This window comes from Pleurodeles waltl, chromosome 3_2, assembly GCF_031143425.1.
Source record: "Pleurodeles waltl isolate 20211129_DDA chromosome 3_2, aPleWal1.hap1.20221129, whole genome shotgun sequence".
NCBI classification, from domain to species: Eukaryota; Metazoa; Chordata; class Amphibia; order Caudata; family Salamandridae; genus Pleurodeles; species Pleurodeles waltl.
Window position 1 is genome coordinate 116,490,369 of NC_090441.1, and position 19,369 is coordinate 116,509,737.

Genomic DNA, 19,369 nt, shown 5'->3' on the forward strand with positions numbered 1-19,369 from the left:
AGTTTATTCTTCACTGGTGCTCCTATGTAGCTGTTAGAAATGGAGTCTTTGGTTGGCAGTCAGGTTACTCCCTGTCCAAGCAAGGACCCTCACTCTAATCAGGGTAAAGGAGAATCACCCTCAGTTAACCCCCGCTCACCTCCTTGGTAGCTTGGCACAAGCAGGCAGGCTTAACTTCAGAGTCTAGGTGTAAAGTATTTGTACCAACACACACAGTAACTCAGTGAAAGCCCTACAAAATGACAACAGAGGTTTAGAAAAATAGGTAATATTTATCAAAACAAAACAAGACCAAAATGACAAAAATCCACCATACACAGCTCAAGTTATGAATTAAAAAGCAAGAAAGTCTTACATTTTTGGAAAAAAACAGTGCAACGCTGTTAACGTGAAAAAGTACCTGGGTTGCGTCAAAATACCGCACGGGCAAGTGTGTGTCGGAAAAGGTCAGCGATTCGTCAATTTCTCACTCTCAAGTGAGAAGGTGTGTCGTTCCTCCTCCGGTCGGGTCGTTTTTCCTCTCTGCAGGAGAGCGATGTGTCGATCCAGACAAGCACCTCGGGTCCGGGCAGGTTTTGCGTTGTTTTACAGCTCACAGCAAGGTTGGAGTCAAAAATCCTGCCACCCGGTATCAGAAAAACCACATTATGTGGGTTGCAACATTATCAGCCTCAGTCAGCAGGTGTTGTGCGTCATTTCTCCCGCCACTTGCGTCGATCTTCCAGCCGCGATGCAGGTGAAGCACTGATTTCAGCCGCGAGGCCAGCGGCGTGTCGTTTCTCAGCCACGTCTCTGAAGGTGTGGCAAAAATGTCCCCGCGCAGTGGTCTGTGCATGGATTTTCAGTCTTGGTCTGCCAGCTTCACCTTTCAAGGCTCCAGGAACTGGATAGGGCACCACTTGGCAGGGCAGGAGTCTGAGCAGAGAGTCCAGGTGCTGGCAGGGGAAGTCTTTGATGGCCCTGAGACTCCAACAACAGGAGGCAAGCTCAGGACAAGCCCTTGGAGATTTCTTCACAAGCAGGAATGCACAACAAAGTCCAGTCTTTGTCCCCTTGAACTGCAGAAGCAGCAACTGCAGAATGGCTCCACAAGGCACAGGCAGGGTGGCACTTCTCCTCAGCTCTTCTCCAGGCAGAGGTTCCTCTTAATGTCCAGAAGTGATCTACTTTTTCAGGGGTTTGGGTGCTCTTCTTATACCCATTTTGGCCTTTGAAGTAGGCCTACTTCACAGGAAAGTCTCTTGTTTGTGAGATCCTGCCAGGCCAGGCCCCAGACACACACCAGGGGGTTGGAGACTGCATTGTGTGAGGGCAGGCACAGCCCTTTCAGGTGTAAGTGACCACTCCTCCTCTCCCTCCCAGCACAGACGGCTCATCAGGATATGAAGGCTACACCCCAGCTCCCTTTGTGTCACTGTCTAGAGACAGGTGTAAACAGCCCAACTGTCAAACTGACCCAGACGGGGAATCCACAAACAGGCAGTCACAGAATGGTTTAAGCAAGAAAATGCCCACTTTCTAAAAGCGGCATTTTCAAACACGATCTCAAAACCAAATTCACTAAAAGATGTATTTTTAAATTGTGAGCTCAGAGACCCCAAACTCCATAGGTCTATCTGCTCCCAAAGGGAATCTATGCTTCAATCATATTTAAAGGTATCCCCCATGTTAACCTATGAGAGAGATAGGCCTTGCAAAAGTGAAAACCGAATTTGGCAGTATTTTACTGTCAGGACATATAAAAACTACCTTAACCATACACTGCACCCTGCCTCTGGGGCTACCTAGGGCCTACCTTAGGGGTGTCTTACATGTAAGAAAAGGGAAGGTTTAGGCCTGGCAATTGGGTACACTTGCCAGGTCGAATTGGCAGTTTAAAAACTGCACACACAGACACTGCAGTGGCAGGTCTGAGTCATGATTACAGAGCTACTTATGTGGATGGCACAACCAGTGCTGCAGGCCCACTAGTAGAATTTGCTTTACAAGCCCTGGGCACCTCTAGTGCAATGTACTAGGGGCTTACCAGTACCTTACAGTACTTACAGTAGACTTGTACTCACTTACTGTAAGTACTTACAGTAGACTTACAGTAGTGCACTGCACCAGTAAATCAAATAGGCCAATCCTGGAAATCTAACTACATTTTACATAGTAACACTTGCACTTTAGCACTAGGTAGCAGTGGTAAAGTGCTCAGAGTTCAAAAGCCAACAAAAACAGGTCAGGAAAAATAGGAGGCAAAAAGATTGGAGATGACCCTGTAAAAGGAAAAAAGTCCAACAGTAGCCAAAAGGTAGCTGCTCCTAAATACTTTCACAAAATTCTTAAATAAAAAAGGCATCAATCATTGCATGACTGGTCAACAAAGTCAAGGTTAGGAGGTGGTCACTGATGGCCCTTACCCTCTTTGTGAAACAGAGGGATTGCACCAGCAGGAGCCTAGAACTACCACAATGAATTGAATCCTCTTGGAGGGCAATCAACAGGATTTGTGGCACTTCAACAATAATCCAATAAAGCATAAAAGGAAAAAGGGCCAAGAGTGAGAATAGATTGTGTCCCCAACCTTGCAACTGCTCGGATCAGACAATCCACGCACCCATGCACAGAACATTCTGCTGCTACAGGACAGCTGGCACAAGGCTAGGAACATGGTAATGTTACGGGTTGGTGGTAGGAAGGCAATGCACCCTCTCGCCACAATCGAACTGCAGTCTTTTTCTACAGAACAGGTACAACAAATTAAACATTGTTCTGTTCCATTCCACACAGCCAGTCATTCTGGAAAGTTGCCAACTTGGGCACATGTTTTGGCATTTAAATTGTCAACAGCAGTTTACTAGGTGGGGGAAGTCTGCCATTTCGGTCCACGTGGCAGAAGAGGTAGGAGGCGGAACTGGGCAGAGCTCTTTCTGTCAAAGACTGAGAGACCATCTATTACCAGACCCGTCACACTGCTCACAACATGGCTAGCACAGAGACAACATACGAAATAGTATCCCACTGGTACCTTATCCCTGCACGTCTCCCGGCATGGAACCCAGGGCGCTCGAGAGAATGTTGGAAGGGATGTGGAGGAGCGGGCCCTTTGGTCAACCTTCTTTAGCACTGTCCAAAGCTGGTTTGTAACTGGGAATGTATACTAGATGACATAGACAATGCCTTTAACACCACAATTCCGAGGTTTCTGGCCTATACTATGTTGATGCTTCTTAACCCCCATCTCACTTATTCCCTGACCTCCCTGAAGGACGGGCAAATGGCCCTACCCTGGGGGCCGCCACCAAAGCGATTCTTTCCATGTGGTGTTCTGATAGGGTCCTTGACTATAATGCGTGGCTCCATAAACTGTGGTTCATCCTGGGAACAGAAAACTCTCTCTAGCTGTTGACCAGAAAATCAACTCTTATTCTGAACTGTGGCACCATTCATTGCTATCCTATCGTCAAAATTCAATGAGCTAACCTGTCCAAATTATCTTAAACTAGTACGTCCGCTCCCAGCGAGTGGGTCACCTGAAGGCTTGTCCTTGACCTAACCATCACAGGCTGACACGCTCTTATTCAAGTCCACCACACATACTACCACACTGCAGACATAGGGTCTTTGAAGGAGTTTTGGGGGTGGAGTTTTTTTTTTAAATATCTTAATGACGCTGCCGCCCCCAGTGTTGTAGGGAGACAGCTGTGTCAAGTCTTGTTCCTAACTGTTTCTTATTATGGCTATAAATAAACAGAATTGATCCATAAATTATCAATGGCCCAAGGAGCGATGGATGGAATGGTTGAATTACTCACTGGCAATGACCGTGAAGTTCTGCAAGTAAAGACATGGAACCCGGTCATAGAGATTAAAAAGCAGGTCCTCCGGCATTTTGGGGGGTGGGCAAGGCTTCCAGAAGGAGGTGATTTATATCCTGCATTAGGTTTCGGAACTCTGACTGGGGTAGAAGACACTGGGTGGAGACTGCTGTGACAAATTTCTATGCTGCTTAGAAGGCTTAGTTGGTATTTTGCTCCAGTTAAGGTAGTGGTGAGGTGGCTTTCCCTCCCCAAGGGAAGTGCAGCGGGCCTGCTAAGATTGTACTGGGGCTGAATGTACAGTGAGAGCTATTATGGAGTGCCCACCAGAGCACACATGCCATCATTCTCCAGGATGGGTGTTTAAGAAGGTTACAGAGGAGCTGGTGGATTTATCAAGCCTGCAATGGATAAATGGATAGTAATTCCAAAGCCTCAGTCATAACTGCATCCCTTTATCGACACACTGGTGCCTCTGTTCCTGCTTCCACAGACAGCCAGGAAAGGGGGCAGAAGGGCAAGGGGACGTGATTGAGCGCCTCATACTAGTTTACTCAGTCCCATCTTTTGTTGAGATGATTTGCTGTCCTTTGGGAGCAGAGCAGATAACTCCCAGGAAGATCTCTGTTGGACTGGTAGGTACCCCTTTCTACAACCTCTTTCCATTATTAGCTGGCGTGGAGCACAGGACGTATGTCAGTAGAGCCTGCACAAGAGCACACCCCTTTGAGCGTGGAGGTGAGCAGCTCCGGCCAGTGACAGACGTGAGAAGGTGAGGCAGTATTATTATGCCAGACCGTGGCTTGGTGGACTCCTGGGGCAGCCCAGAAGTGAATGTTGAATTGCCTGGGGCATGATTGGGAGTAAAGTGAAGTGGTTAAAACCCAGAAATATCAGACCAGGCAATGGAAATCTCCTGGGGCGTGAGAGGAGGCCCTTGTGGTTTTTCTTGGACTGACTGGGTGAACGTGTACATCAAGAAGAGTTGGCACTCAAATGATTTGTCATGGAGCAACTGACTCCCCCATGAGTGTTGGCGCCCCAGATGTGCTGGAAAGAGAAACCCCTACATTTAAAAGATTGCAGAGTATGTCGGAAGCCTATGAGTGAAGTACCATGGATGGAAATGTTGAAAGGCCCAGACAAAGCAGTTACATCGATGGGGCTTGGGGGGGGGGGGGATTGTGGACTCCGCTATCAATCCCTGGTTCCACCTGCACCAAACTCAGATTCGTTGAATTTTTCAATATATTACAGTTCACTCCATGTCTGGAACAGCGTGGGAACCTTTGCAAGTTTTTCCATCTGTCGTGCTGAGAATGTGTTGTAGATCTTTTCCAGTTACAGAGATCAATCTTGCAGAAACCAATGACCGAGGTCCTGATGTACGATTGAGAGGTCATGAAGGGGATCGATAATGTAATGTTCTTCAGTAGGTAATGGCTGCATCAGATATTCCTAAGAGCTATTTGTCTTTTTATCAGGAATTTTCCATTTAATTTAGGCACTGCGAGCTCTTGAGTTCTTCAAACCACAATTTCGCTGGGTCTGCAAATCTGTACACTTTAAAATATTACCAATGAAACTGCATTACAGGTTTCAGTTCGTTCTGGCAGAGTTGGTAAATAACTGAAGTTACATGCACTGTAACGTGTGCAGCCCTATGAGGACATTGAGTCAGGTAGCAAAATAAATATACGGGTATATTTGTAAGGGGGGCGTTCGATTGTGGTTGCACACACAGTTATAACTAACTATGTTTAGATTCAGTGATAACAACCAGCCCTCTGCGTACAATCATAGAATCCTTATAACCCAGAACAAGCATTGACAATGCCAATAGGTCTGGGGTATGAATGAAAATACCTTGTCATTGGCGGGGTTTAGGCACCCAAGCTGCCTGCCATGCATTCACTCTCTCACTCATCTTTGAACTCATCCATCCATCGACCCATTTTTCCATCCACCTTTTGACATAACCACAATAAAACACACAGACAACCTCAACAACATCAGCAGGATATATTGAAAGAACACAAGTAGAAAAGAGGGAGCATGCAGCTGTTTAAGCAGCGGGAATGTGTTCGCAATAACTAAACATAGCAGCAGGTGCCCATCTTGCAGTGGTATTGTGCATAGTCTATTGTTGTGTTAAAGCTCCAGCATGGCACCAAGTTTAGATTAAAGGTGTTTCCCATCTTAGAAAGGTAAAACAAGGCGACACTATGAACAAAAGCATCCATAATGTTCGCCAGTTTTAGAGGAGGTCGCCATGGGGGATACAGATGCAATGAGTGGCATGAAAGTGGCCTGTTAGCAGTGCCTTAGGAGCTATAGTGTCATCATACAAAATTAAACAAAAAGAGGATTGATCAAAGAAATGAAAGGGAAACAGTAAAAATAGGAATGCTTTTGTCATTATAATTCTTTGCATTGTTGAGTCACAATAATTAAAGTAACTTTTGATCTATGTGACAAGCTTTGGTACTGGTTGAAGTTTTCTATTATGGACATATGCCTAAAAGATTGCGAATTGTCTTAACGTGAAAAATGTGTTTCTATGATTAATTCAACAGCAGTATTTTTTGCTCTACTGCATATGTGTGACAAATGTATTTCACATGAATGTTTGTTTCCTGTTTGAGTTTCACAATAACTAATGCAGGCCTACTGCCTTTGTCATAACTTTTACTAGTAAGCAGATCAGACCTATGACATCAGACATTACTTTTCACCAACTTGGGGTACTGATTAGAGCATAAACGTGTCCACATGGCAACCATAACACACACAAAAATGATCATTACAATGGTTTACAAATTTACAATTAGCAAAGCAAAATACTATATCTCCTAAGAGGGCCTAACAGGGACTCTCGCAGAACTAATCTTCCATATTTATGGTTTGTCAAAGGGGAGAAAACCAACACCCAAATACTTGCCTACTACCCTAATCTATGAATTTCCTTGCTACAAACTTCTACTCGGCATCAACAAATGGATTTATGTTAACATGCTTACAAATAAGGGCCTACTGCCTTTATCGTAGCATTTCATAATAAACAGATCAGGCCTTTAGCCATGACGATTGGCTTGCTCCTGTATCCAGCTCACTCCTGCTGTATTGAGTTAAAGCTTTGCCACAAGCCATAAAGCACACACAAGCACTCATTTCAGTGGAAGCACACATTTTTGGCCCTATCAAACCCTGTGCTTAGGGTAACAGACAAGTAGGTGGAACACATGCCCATCTCTCCGTAGTACTCAGAAAGCTCATTTTTGTGGATTACATAAGGAAAGCCAGACCAAATAATGAATTTAAATTAGTTCAGCCCTGGGATCCAACACATCTGCACCCTGAAATCGAAAGTTAGCGCTTGCAAAGAGAGAGTGCTGCGGCAGGAAAGCAGAAATACATTCCTCATGACTGCCCTCCTTCCATCTGTGCTGTTGCCTGAGAAAAACAAACACCATAACTTATTTCCTCATCTAAGAGACTTTATCAAGTATTACAATGCATGCGTGTGTGCCCCCCAAAAGGTAAAGACTGATCTCATTATGAGCTTAAAACTTGCATGTTTTGAACTTTTTCTCTGCAGTCATACTGCTGGTGGCTCAAGCAACTGGTTAAACAAAATAATCACAACTGCGTGGAGGAGAAGTACTTTTTCTTTGGAAGCACACAATTTCTATTGTAGGAAACTGGGTTAGTGATTGAGGGGAGTGAATCCCTACACAAGAAGCAAGCACAATACTTGTCAGGGAGAAACACAAGCAAACTACAAATTAACCTGAGCTCAACCCTCTGGTAGACTGGCATGATACAGTCAGGCTTAACTTAGAGGCAATGTGTAAAGAATACATGCAGCCCAGAAATAGTAATAACGTGAAAACACAACACAAGAAAAATCCCACACTAATTCAGAAAAACAGAGTAACATTTAATAAATGGACACCAAAAAAAACCAAAACGCCAAATATTGGAACCAGATATATGCAATTATAAAGATTTCGGGAAAGTTTAGCATCTAAGAGGCACCTAAAGGCCAAAAGCTCCACTCATGGTTATCAGGTTGTGGAAAACTTGGTGAAAGTCACAAGTTCAGGCTGACCACGATGAAGCACAGGTCGGATTCGGGGACCAGATCAGTCCTGCTGAAAAAGTTAACTTCTTAAGTCCAGTGCAAAGAGTTCCGTATGCCGTGGAGGAGCCCACGAGGAGCAGGCAGAGCACTGTGGATGACCATCACTGTTGCGCCAAGAGCAGGCGGGCATCATGGACAATCATCACTGTGGCGTGAAGATTCCGTCGGGCGTCATGGACATTTGTTGCTGGAGATTCGTACTGATGGTCAGTGCAGGCTGTCAATGCTAAAGCGTGAAGTGCAGATCTTGTGTTGCCGGGTTCACCAGGAGCGCTGCATTGGCAGTAAGCACAGACGGCAAGACCTTGGTGCAAACTGGCCCGTTTGCAGTCGCAAAGAGCCCAAAAGTTCAGGATTTCTCCTTTTCTTCAAGGAGGAGCTCAATTGATGTCACACCAGCAGTCCAAGACCCGTGGGGCACCTCTGGGGATAAGGAACTCACTCCAGCAGGGCTCAGGCAGGTCCAGTGCAGCAGGTCAACTGGACAGTTGCAGGGAGTCATTTGGAGGTTGTTGTATCCCTGGAGCTTAGAATGAGAGATCAGTCAGGTGACCCTTAGAGTCACTTCAGCCTCGGATGAAGGGCAGGTCCAGTCTTTGTTTTCAAGCAGCACACTCCTCCAGCAGCAGGGCACCCTCCTTCTGTCGTATCCATCCACAGGTCCAGGAGTGGAAGGAAGAGTTGGGTCAGAGAGTCCAATATTTACACTTTGTGCCAGCTTTGAAGTAGGAGCAGGTTCTGGAAGTTTCCACCCCCAGAGATGTTTGGAATTTCCTTTCTCCCTGTTCTGGCCTCAGCTTGTCTGGGACACAGAAGGCTTGTATGAAACCCATTGTGAGTGTGCTCAGATCAGGCAGAGCCTTTGTGAAGTGTAGTAGGTGACAGCTCCTCTCCCTCATCAAGTCACAGAAGGCCCTTCTTGCCAACATCTATTTGCCCTTTGTCTCACTGTCTGGGAGCAATACAATGGCCTACTGCCAACTACACCTAGTCATGTGACCCAAGATACAGGCTGTAGGTACCAAATGGTTAGGACAATTAAAAACAATTTTTTAAAAGAGCAATTTCCAGAATTGTGCCTTAAAATCCAACTTTACCATTAAAGAGGGTTTTAAATTACAACTCTTTAGACATCAAGCTTGGCATTCCTACCTTCTCCCAATTGAGCGTTATCACTTATTAAATGTAATACGGTAAACCAATGTTATCCTATGGCAGAGGTAGCCCTTGGAGTAATAAAAAATGAATTTAGGGGTTTTTAACTACCAGGACATGTAAAACTGAACACCACAAGTTCAACTTTTTAGATACAGTGAACTATGCCCTCTGGCTGTTCTAGGCCTATCCTACAAGCGACTTCTATGTATTAAAAAGGAAAGTTGAGGCTTAGCTCAAGGTTTATTTTGCCAGGTCGAAATGGTAGTTTAAAACTGCACACAGGCTGCAATTGCAGGCCCAATACATTTTTAAAAGGGCTACTTATGGGGGTGGCACAAGTAGTGTTACAGGCACAAATAGCATTAAATTTTCTGTGAATATAAAATGTCAAAGGCAGCACAAGCACTTTAGCACTGGTCAGCAGTGATAATGTGTGCCAAGACCTAATGCTAATGACAACAGGTTCAGAAAACCGGAGGATAGAGGCTAAAGTTGGGTATGACCCTGCAGGAAAGGTCAAGTCCATCATCTACCCAAAGAAAAACACAATCTTGTCCACCATCATGTAAACGGAGCAAAAGCCTCTCCCTGTAGTACTCCTGATAATTCTTTTTTTTTTTAAACGTTGTTCACATAAGGGCAAGTAGCAGCTGCACTGTCAAGCCAGACCTAAAACCAAATTGCCAGCAGAGTTGGCAAGCTAACAATTTAATAATGCACCCAATGAAATGGACTGTGGGCAACATTCACTGAAAGAGTGGAATCCTGAAAAGTTTGCTCACTCACTCATTCATTCTTGGAGGTTCAAAACTACTGAGTTCAGTAAAGTTGCCTGTGCACAGAATATGGAATTAACATTTATGACATTTCCACTGCAACTAAAATAAAACAGTTATTCTACAAAAATACATAGGTAATCATTTAGGAGGTAAAGAGTAATAGCCATATATATCTAGAAAGTTTACCGTGATGAATTGAATTATTAGTGGCAGTGTATAGTAGTCCAGCACAAGTAATAAAGTCACTATTCTTGTTAGGTCCAGTAATATAAACGTGAGCTCAACACGTTAGCTATTGCACAAAGCACACAGAGAAATTGGTAATCCATTTAAAAATACCAATATATTTTAAAAATATATACATTTAAAATGCCAGCAATACAAAACAATAAAAATCCCATTCCAATTTATAAAAATAGAGAACCAAAATGACAAAAATCAAATAACCGGAGATGGAAAATGTTACTTACCCTGTAAGCATCTGTTTGTGGCATGTAGTGCTGTGCTTTGAATACTCCTGACATCTAGTGTTTGGTTTGGATATGTGCAAGTTGTTTTTTTTCAAATACATTTTCGAGTCCCAAAACAGAGTGACTCCTCCTCTTGCTGATAATGCACCTGGGCATAGACTCCATTGTTAAATTGTTTTCCGCAGGCGGGTGAGAATGCAAGTGTAAAGTAAAAGTAAAGAGATGTCCTTGTGTATAAAAAGAAAACTGCAACGGCCACAGGTGTCCGGGGAGGAGGGTGGGAGCATGTGAATCTACAGCACTACATGCCACAAACAGATGCTTAACATTTTCCGTTCAACATTTGTGGCTGTAGGTATACATGCTTTGCATTGTCTGTAAAGCAGTCTTCCTCAGAAGCAGTGGCTAACCTGTGGGTGTTGCAGTTGCTTGGAAAAATGTACGTAGCATTGCTTGACTTACATTAGCTTGTTGGCGTGCTAGAACATCCGCACAATAATGTTTAGTGCAAGTGTATGGTGTAGACTACGTAGCTACTTTGCATGTGTCAGCTACTGAAATCTTTCCTAGGAAAACCATTGATGCTCCTTTCTTCCTAGTAGAGTGTACTTTAGGAAGTACAGGTAGAGTTCTTTTGGATTTAGTTTGACATGTGCAAATTCACTTAACTATCTATCTGATAATACCAGATTTGGATATAGGCTTTACTTTATGAGGTGGTGAAAAAGCAACAGTTGTTTAATATTTCTAAATATTTAGTTTATCAATGTAGAACAAAAGGGCTCATTTGACATCTAGTGTGTGGAGAGAGTTCTCTCAGCAACTGACTGGTTGAGAGAGAAAAACGGCAACTCAATCGATTGATGAAGGTGAAAATAAGAGACAACTTTTGGTAGGAATTTAGGGTTGGTGCGGAGGACCACCCCATCTCTGTGGAGCTGGAAGAAAGGTTCTTCTAGTGTAAATGCCTGGAGCTCACTAACTTGTCCAAGTGAGATAATAACAAATAAAAAGCCACCGTACAAGAGAAATATTGAAGGGACAGGTATGCAGGTGCTCAAATGGAGGGCCCAGGAGTTGTGTAATAACAATGTTAAGATTCCATGAAGGTGCAGGTGGAACCCGTGGTGGAATTACTCTCTTACGCCCCTCTACAAAGGCTTTAATGACTGGTATTTTTAATAAATCTATGTGTTTCCTATTTTGTAGATAGGCAGCTAATGCAGCATGATGTAACCTTATGGAGGTGAATGCTAGCCCGGCGTTCTAAATAAAGCAGGTAACATACAATGTTCTGTACAGTGGCACTAAAAGGATCAATTTGTTTTGAATGACAATAACAAACAAACTTTTTTTTATTTAGCTGTGTACCATGCTTGAGTGGTAGGCCTATGACCTTCCTTATGAATGGCCATACGTTCAGGTGTTGGATTTAGATAATCAAATTCAATGAACTCAGGAGCCAAACTGCCATGTTGAGAGTCTTGGGATCTGGGTACCTGATTTCTCCATGGTTCTGAGTGAGAAGGTCTGGCCTGTTGGGGAGCTTCTCATGAGGGACTACAGAGAGGTCCAGTAACAATGTGAACCAGGGCTGACGGGCCCATGTGGGAGCCAGTAGTATTAGTGTCAGAAGTTTGCCTTAGCTTCCGAACCAGAAATGGAAGGAGAGCTGGAAAAGCATAGGCAAATATCCCTGACAAAGTCATCCACAGTGTGTTGCCCTTGGATAGGGGGTGTGGGAACCTGGACGTAAACTTTGGGTATGTGGTGTTTTCTGCAGTTGCGAAGAGATCTAATTGAGGGAGCCGTCAACTGTGAAAGTATAGAAGGAGGACCTGGGTTGGAGTTCCCACTCATGGACTTGTTGCTGCATCCTGCTGAGGTAATCTGCAAAATCGTCTGTACTTGGAAGGTATCCAATGCAACACCGACTGGTCTGATGTAATTGTGTGCCATGTGGGTAAAATAATCCTGCAAACGGCCTCCAACAGGTGTGATACGGTCGGGAGTGAAGAAGATGGAAGTCATTGCTTGGTGGAGGGTGTTCCACATGGGGAAGCACCCTTACCTCCGTTTGTCTGTAGCAATGTTTCCCCTATAGGTGCCTCAGAAGTAGCCTTTCGGGGAGGTTTGTTGACCCTGATTATGGTAATAGGAGGTGGAGGAGTTGGAAGAGGTCAGCTTAGAACCTCCAGGATAGTGTGGGCGGTGAAAGGACCCAAGGGGTGTAGGTGCCTGAAGGGACCCCATTGATTCTGCAGTTTCTGTATCTTTTTTATTGTATCCAATGCTTGGTCTACCAGGGGACCAAACAGATGTTTCTTATCAAAAAGCATATTGAGGACATTTTGTTGTACCTCTGGTTTGAAACCAGAAATCCAGAGCCATTCATGGCTCCTGAGCAAGAAGCTGGTGTTGATACCCCTAGCTGCAGTATCAGTAGCGACTAAGACAAAGCTTATTGAGATATTTGGTTTTAGCTTGCCTTCAGTGACGAAGTTCTTGCGCTCGTTTTTTGTGTTCCATTGAGAGATATTGGAGCAGATCCTCCATTTCATCCCTGTGGGCATGATCATAAAGGCAAAGTAGCCCCATTGAATATGTCAATGATTAGTGGACTGTGCCGCAACCCTTTACCGCCAAAGCCATATGCCTGCTTTGTCAGGCGGCGGAGCCAAGTTAAGGTCATCACTAGCTTGCGAGTTGGCACGCTTGTCAGCAGTGGTAATGACAAGCGAGTCTGGTGGTAATTGGCCCCTGATGTAGATGGGAATATACTTATACTTTGTGTTTTGTGGGCCTAGCCCTAATAGGGTCTTTAAAAGGTGTCATCTGTGTGTCTTAAAATGCCCTTTAGTATAGGGAGACACAAAGTGGCTCTAGAAATAGTGTAAAGTGTTTCATAGAGGAAGTCCTCTTCTAAAGGCTTTTTGTGGAGTAGTACGTTGTGCAGCCCAGCAGCTCTACCTATAAGTTCCTGATATGATGTTGAGTATCAGGATGGGAGGGGTGGGAGATATATAGATCTGGGTCTGTCTCACTTGGAGGGTCGATATTATAGGTTTCCCTGGGGTCGACTTGCGGGGTGTCCCAAAAGTGTCTTGTCCCACACCCTGCCCAGGTGTATCATACTGTGAAGACCCATGAAGTGAAATGTCTAGTGGGTCTTCCATAGAATGTGGTGGAGAAGGTAAAGCTGATGGTGGTGGGGGAGGAGCTGGTGAGGGTGACTAAGGAGGCAAAGGGCTAATAGCCTTGTCTGACTTTCTGATGTTTTGGTGGCTCCGGTAAGTCTAGAGCCTCCTGGAAAAACAGCCATCTTTTAGATGATGGAGGAATCGGAGCCAAAGATCGGGCAAGGATACATCTGGTGTGAGGCTAGATGTCGATTTGCTTGGCATCCAGTTGCTCTTTGAGTATATGCATATGGGCTCCATGGTCTTGTCTGAATTGGGCTTCGAAGGTTTCTGGTCAGATCATGTTTCAGTAATGAAGTTCCGCTCTGTGTCAAAGCAGCAGACATGGGCAGCGATGTTCAGCTCGGGACAGAGTGTCAGGTAGGTGCCGGATGGCATTACTGAACTAGAGTGCTCGATGCCGAAGGCTGCGGCTTGTGTTTTTGTGGAGAGCAGGAGGGTGGGGTGTCAGAACCAGTCGCTCAGTGCCTGTCATGACCCTGAGGTAGTGGCAGACCGAGAGTCTCTGTATGTAGTTCCAGAGGGGAGAAGTGTCTTTTGGAGAGATCATCATGGTGATGAGGGAAAGGGGGTGCCGTACTCACAAACTGTTGAGCCGGTGTAACTTCCTCCATCTCCAAGCCGACTTTGAAATCGGAGACCGAACTGCCCTTGATCGATAAAGCCTCTTCATCTACAGCCAACATCGGAGAGTAATCCTCTTCTCCTTCGACATTTTCATGACTAAATACGTGTGGAGTATTCCCGATGCTCCTACATGACATTTTTGAGTGACTTGCTCAATGGTCTCAAATGGTTTTCTTTGAGCAGAGCCAATGACCGGCATTGCAATTTGCTTTCCTATTCTCAAGTGACAAACACATATTACAGACCAGGTGTTGATCAGTCCTGGTATATTTTGCGTGGCAGTGAGGCAGTGAGGCAGTATCAGAAGGGTGTCCGTTCCATCACCAGCAAAGCATTCTTTCAAGAATGTGATAACCAAAGAAAGGCCCAGAAGGGCAAGGCCTTGTAGGGGCTGCAGTCAAAGTGAATCAACTCAATGACCGATGGAGAGAACTCGATACACAGAAAGGAAAATGTGACTGAAAAATACAGCGGGGGATAGTCTTGCACAAACTGAAAGGAGTACCGTGACTGTGTTGAAATGAAGCACAGGCACACATGACCGAACCAGACCATGGAAAGAAAAACAATCTAACAATGGAGTGGATGCCCATGTGCATTATCACCAAGAGGAAGAGTCACTTTAAAGACTTCTTCAAAGAAAAACAACTTCCACATATCCAAATCCAACACTAGATGGCAAAAGTATACAAAGCATGTGAATCTACAGCCATATATGCATCAAACATGAATTTTCGAAGTTTTAAATAAAAATAGCACCAGAAAGCATTAACTAACAACCAAGGTCATCTGGTGCGAGTTACAGTGAAGTGCGGGTCATACACAAAGACTAGGTTAGTCCCTTTCAGAAGTTTTACCCTCTGACTTAGTCTCTGAAATAGAAGTGAAAAATCCTCAGGGGGGCAAGGGAGCAGGATTTGGCATAGATGGCTTCCACAAGGCCAGACAGCAGTCGGACGAAGTCCCCGCGAAACCACTGACTTTTTGAAGGAACACTCCAAGGAGGAGAAATTCAAAGTTCATGCTCAAGGAAGGTTCACCAGCAGTCAGATATTTTCGGTGCCTCTGTCTGGAGAAGATTTCTAACTTCGGACAGTTTATTGAAGCTCAGATTTCTCCACTGAGGCAAGAATGCATGATGTAGCCGAACAGGGTTTCACGACGTCGGACAGCCTCCTGGTGACATCCAGTGAAACAGATTTGCTGATGCAGAGAAGCTCTGAGCAGAAGCAATGTGAATCTCAACCCAGTGGCAACACAACTTCGCCTGATTGACTTGTCCCGGTCTTCTGTCTGCTCTCCATACAAAAAGTCCTTTAAAAAAATTAAGTCCGAACACTTGAGGTTAGGCAGGTGGAGTGCACTTTGACACATATCTAAGAGCCCCAGGACCTTAGAGACAACACTTAAAACTTAGGACTCACTCCAGTAGAAGCCACCACAAGGGTCCAGTGTAGGTACAGTTGAAACTGGTCAGCTGGGCTCCTTCACGAAAGTGGGCTTCTTGCAGATTTTGTGTCTCTGTGACTTAACAGAAGGCTAGCAAACGGACCCTTGGAGTCCACTTACCAGTCCTAAATAGAAGTGAAAGCAGGTCCAGTGGTTTCTCAATTGGCTGACATCCTGTTGAGCTAGAGGTGCACAAAAGGGGTGAGAAGATCACTTCCCTGAAGGAGCCCAGTGGACCACTTTCAATTGAACTTGCCCTGGACTCTGCTGTGGCCTCTGTGGGAGTGAATTCTGATTCCTCCCCCCTCCCCCCCCCCCCCCACCTCCAGTGCTATACATGGGCTCCTAGAACCCATGGCTGGTGTTAGAATGTACTTCGCCTGTCCAGAGAGACACTCACAAACTTTTCGCTATCATTCTCCCTAGAGGAGCAGTGGAAAACTGGGTCACAAGCCATTAAATCACCAGTCAACCTCAGCTTGCTGGTTTGCCCTGTTAAAGGAAATCCAACTTCCAGAAACGTGCCTAAGTCCGAACATAGAGGGCTTTGCCAGGACTGATACTGAGCAAAATCAGAAGTTCAAAAGCAGCTCTTTAACCTGGACCAATCTGGTCCTTGTATCCGACCCGGGCTCCAGTCCGGTCAGCCTCAAATCTTACCCTTGTTCCAGTGTAGCGCAACCAATTGCCTGAGGTAGGCACTTTGAAAATGTTGGCACTATTTTTATCTAAATCTTTAAAAATTAATTTATCCTGTTCCACTTATTGGAAATTTGTCGTTCTGGTGTCCTTTGGTTCAAGCCTATCTGCTCTGTGCCATAGTTACCGGGGTTGGGCTACTACTAGCCACCATAAGGAATAATCTACTTTGTCACACAGTACTATAGCTATACCTAACTACGCTCCTTACCCTTCATTGAATATTAACTAGCAAGCACATTAAATGCACATATTCATGGCTACAATGTATTTCATCCTAACAAATGGAACTGTACACTTTCTTTAAAACAATATAAGATGACTGCTGAGACAGTTATCAAGTAGGGATCATACCTACCACGTAGTACCTCCATCATTCCATTCACTAAACAAGCTTTCTTTATTTTACTAAGATGTATTCATGTATAATATGTTGAGGTTTACCTAGATATTACATGGAAAGGAAATGATAAATGAAAAAGCAAATCTATTCAAACATTATATGCCCACCATGTTTGAACTAATATAGGAAACAAACAAATATTGAGGTTGCAAATAACTTTCAAATACAATTTGAAGAAATGATTTAACAAATTAACTTTACTTTTAAATCGAGAAGCCAAAACCATTAGAGAAATACATTCATATGCACTACAAAGGATATAGAAAGTCACAAAGGCTTGTGGGCAACTCACTAGACTATCAAAGACTCAGCTCCACTGGTGGAGGACCGCTTGCCTACTTTAGAGCTCCTCACCTTCCTCGTGGGAAACTCGCCAAGCCTTGAGTGACACCACCAAACCAGCACCTCCATTGCAGATGCAATGAAATGCAGTGTGGGTTCCATGTTGTTTTCACTGTGCTCAGCATTTCTATTTGCTTTACTCAATCTCCCAAATGGAGTCTGATGCTGCAAGTTGGGGGTCGTTGATGAATCCTTGCCCGGTACCACCATGGCTTCCAGGTAGTCAGGAAGAGATATCTGCCCCCCCCCAACAAAGAGCATGTGCAAAAACACTGACTTTGCAGAATACATAACTAACTTTTGTAAACGAGCTGCAGGAGGGGTAATAAAGAGAAGCGTTGTGTCTGTACCTCCAGCAGAACACGCATTTGTTTGCACAAGCCAAACTCGGTGTGGTCTCCATGCAGCGGTGACTCTCTATGCCATAGAAGGTGTGCTTGTAGCAGCCTCCTCTGCCCCGCAGCATCGACTGAGGAAAAAAAATAGAAAAACATCATTATTCTTCTAGGAAATAACCATTCTGTAACCATCAGTTCCCGTTTTAACTAAGCGAGTAAAGACATGCGTAGATCACAAATACTGGGATACCAGAATAAGAATCAACGGAATTCTAAAAAGCCCTTAAAACTTGGCTATTCCCTTCCACACAAACTGCACGATTCAGATGATCAAGTAAAAAAAAAAAAAAAAAAAAAAAAAGCATTGGCAAAGCCAATAGGTATGTATTAAATGTGCTAACACATGCAGTGTTAGAACAGAAGGCAGCATGAACAGAGGGGACTATAGCTGCAAAAAGTAGTCTCTTATGCAGTTCAATGCATGCACTGAGACAGAGGAAAGACAAACAGCCAGTAGCATTAGCTGAGACATGAATACTCCACTTGGCTGAGGCAAGACATGACTGCCAAAGTCTCTAACTGCAGAAAGAGCCTGGTTGAAGAAAGCCAATGGGTGCAAGGGATGGACCCAAAATCCACTATATGTATACTGTAAGCAACATATCTGTTTGACCTCAACACTCTCAAAACCCAAACCTGAAACAAGTATGCGCAATGTCTAATCTCCCACTCAGCAACACTACATATATAAGAGTATCCAATGTTTGTCACACCATGTTCAAAGCATATCTTTGACCATCCCTCAACATCTCCCATATATACATAAATTTACATCAATCATCCCCATTAGTCATACAAATGGATAGGATGTTGAGAAACACGATGCAAATCTGAGCGCTTTGTTGCCTTTTTGGAAAAGTGAAGCGCTATGTGAATTCTACAATACAGTCTCCGCAGTTTATGCTGTTTCCACAGTTTCCTACATGTAGGCTGTGCTGTCGTTTTATTGCTCATCTTTTTTTTCTCACAACAGCTTAAAAAGGGAGCAACAGTCACAAGTATCTTGGGAATATCCTATGGCAGAGAATTTTGCGACCTATGTCTACTACTTGTAGTATTTGAGAGAATCACGGGACGTTCATGAATGAAAAGCTCAGCAACTTATCACAACCCAACCCCAAGACACATCTCATGAAGGTCCCTGGGTTTCTACAGTCACCGGGTATAATTGAAAGTGTAATATCAAAGAGAATATTTTAGCATCACCACCACAATTATTTACTTCATTGTCACTGCTATTTTAACACCACACACCACTGCTTCAGACTGGCAGACCCAGAGACCGTCCTTCCCTCCTGAGAACTTCCCAGGCAGAAACATCAGTTGTCAGCTTAGGAAGATGTTGGAGAGAACAACCTCGGTGGCCACTACAAAGAGCTAAGGGCCATATGTACAAACACATTTTCCCATTGACACAGAATGGGAAAAACCCTTTGCTACATCTGGCCCTTAGCACCTTAACACCTTCATAGTTATTGACTGAGGCATCAATAGGTGCTAAAGGCCCACCTCATTCATCATTGGGACTCCTGAGCCCTCCATATCTGTGCTTGCGTTTCTTCACCTTACCTCTATAGCCTATGCAATCTTCATGGACCACTCTCAAGAATTTTTTTTTAAGACACCAAGTCCAAGAATTGCAGGTTGAATGCATTGTTGGATCTTTAGTACAAGCACAGACCGACGCTGCATCTCAGCTGAGAAGAGTGTATTTGTGTAAGATTGTCGTTTGGGAAAATGCGGCTCCATCTCTCACTGTAGGGGTGCCCTCTGTAGGAGGGGGCGAGGGTCACATTGAGTCAGCTCACCTCTCAACTTCTTTGGGTCTGTGCCGGCGTCTGTAATAAGGCAAGGGTTCAAACCCATTGTTGTCGTGCTGTTGTAAAATGGGTGCACG

The 19,369-nt window shown here is 44.4% G+C and overlaps 1 protein-coding gene across 1 annotated transcript in view; it reads right to left on the bottom strand.

Annotated features, from left to right (window-relative positions):
• The window catches only part of LOC138286550 (S-adenosyl-L-methionine-dependent tRNA 4-demethylwyosine synthase TYW1-like), a 490,050-nt gene that overhangs the window by 168,974 nt on the left and 301,707 nt on the right, over positions 1 to 19,369 (bottom strand). Inside the window, exon 10 of the mRNA XM_069226929.1 lies at positions 17,425 to 17,543. Within this exon, the coding sequence (XP_069083030.1) occupies positions 17,425 to 17,543 (119 nt within the window). The remainder of the gene's footprint in view (positions 1 to 17,424; positions 17,544 to 19,369) is intronic.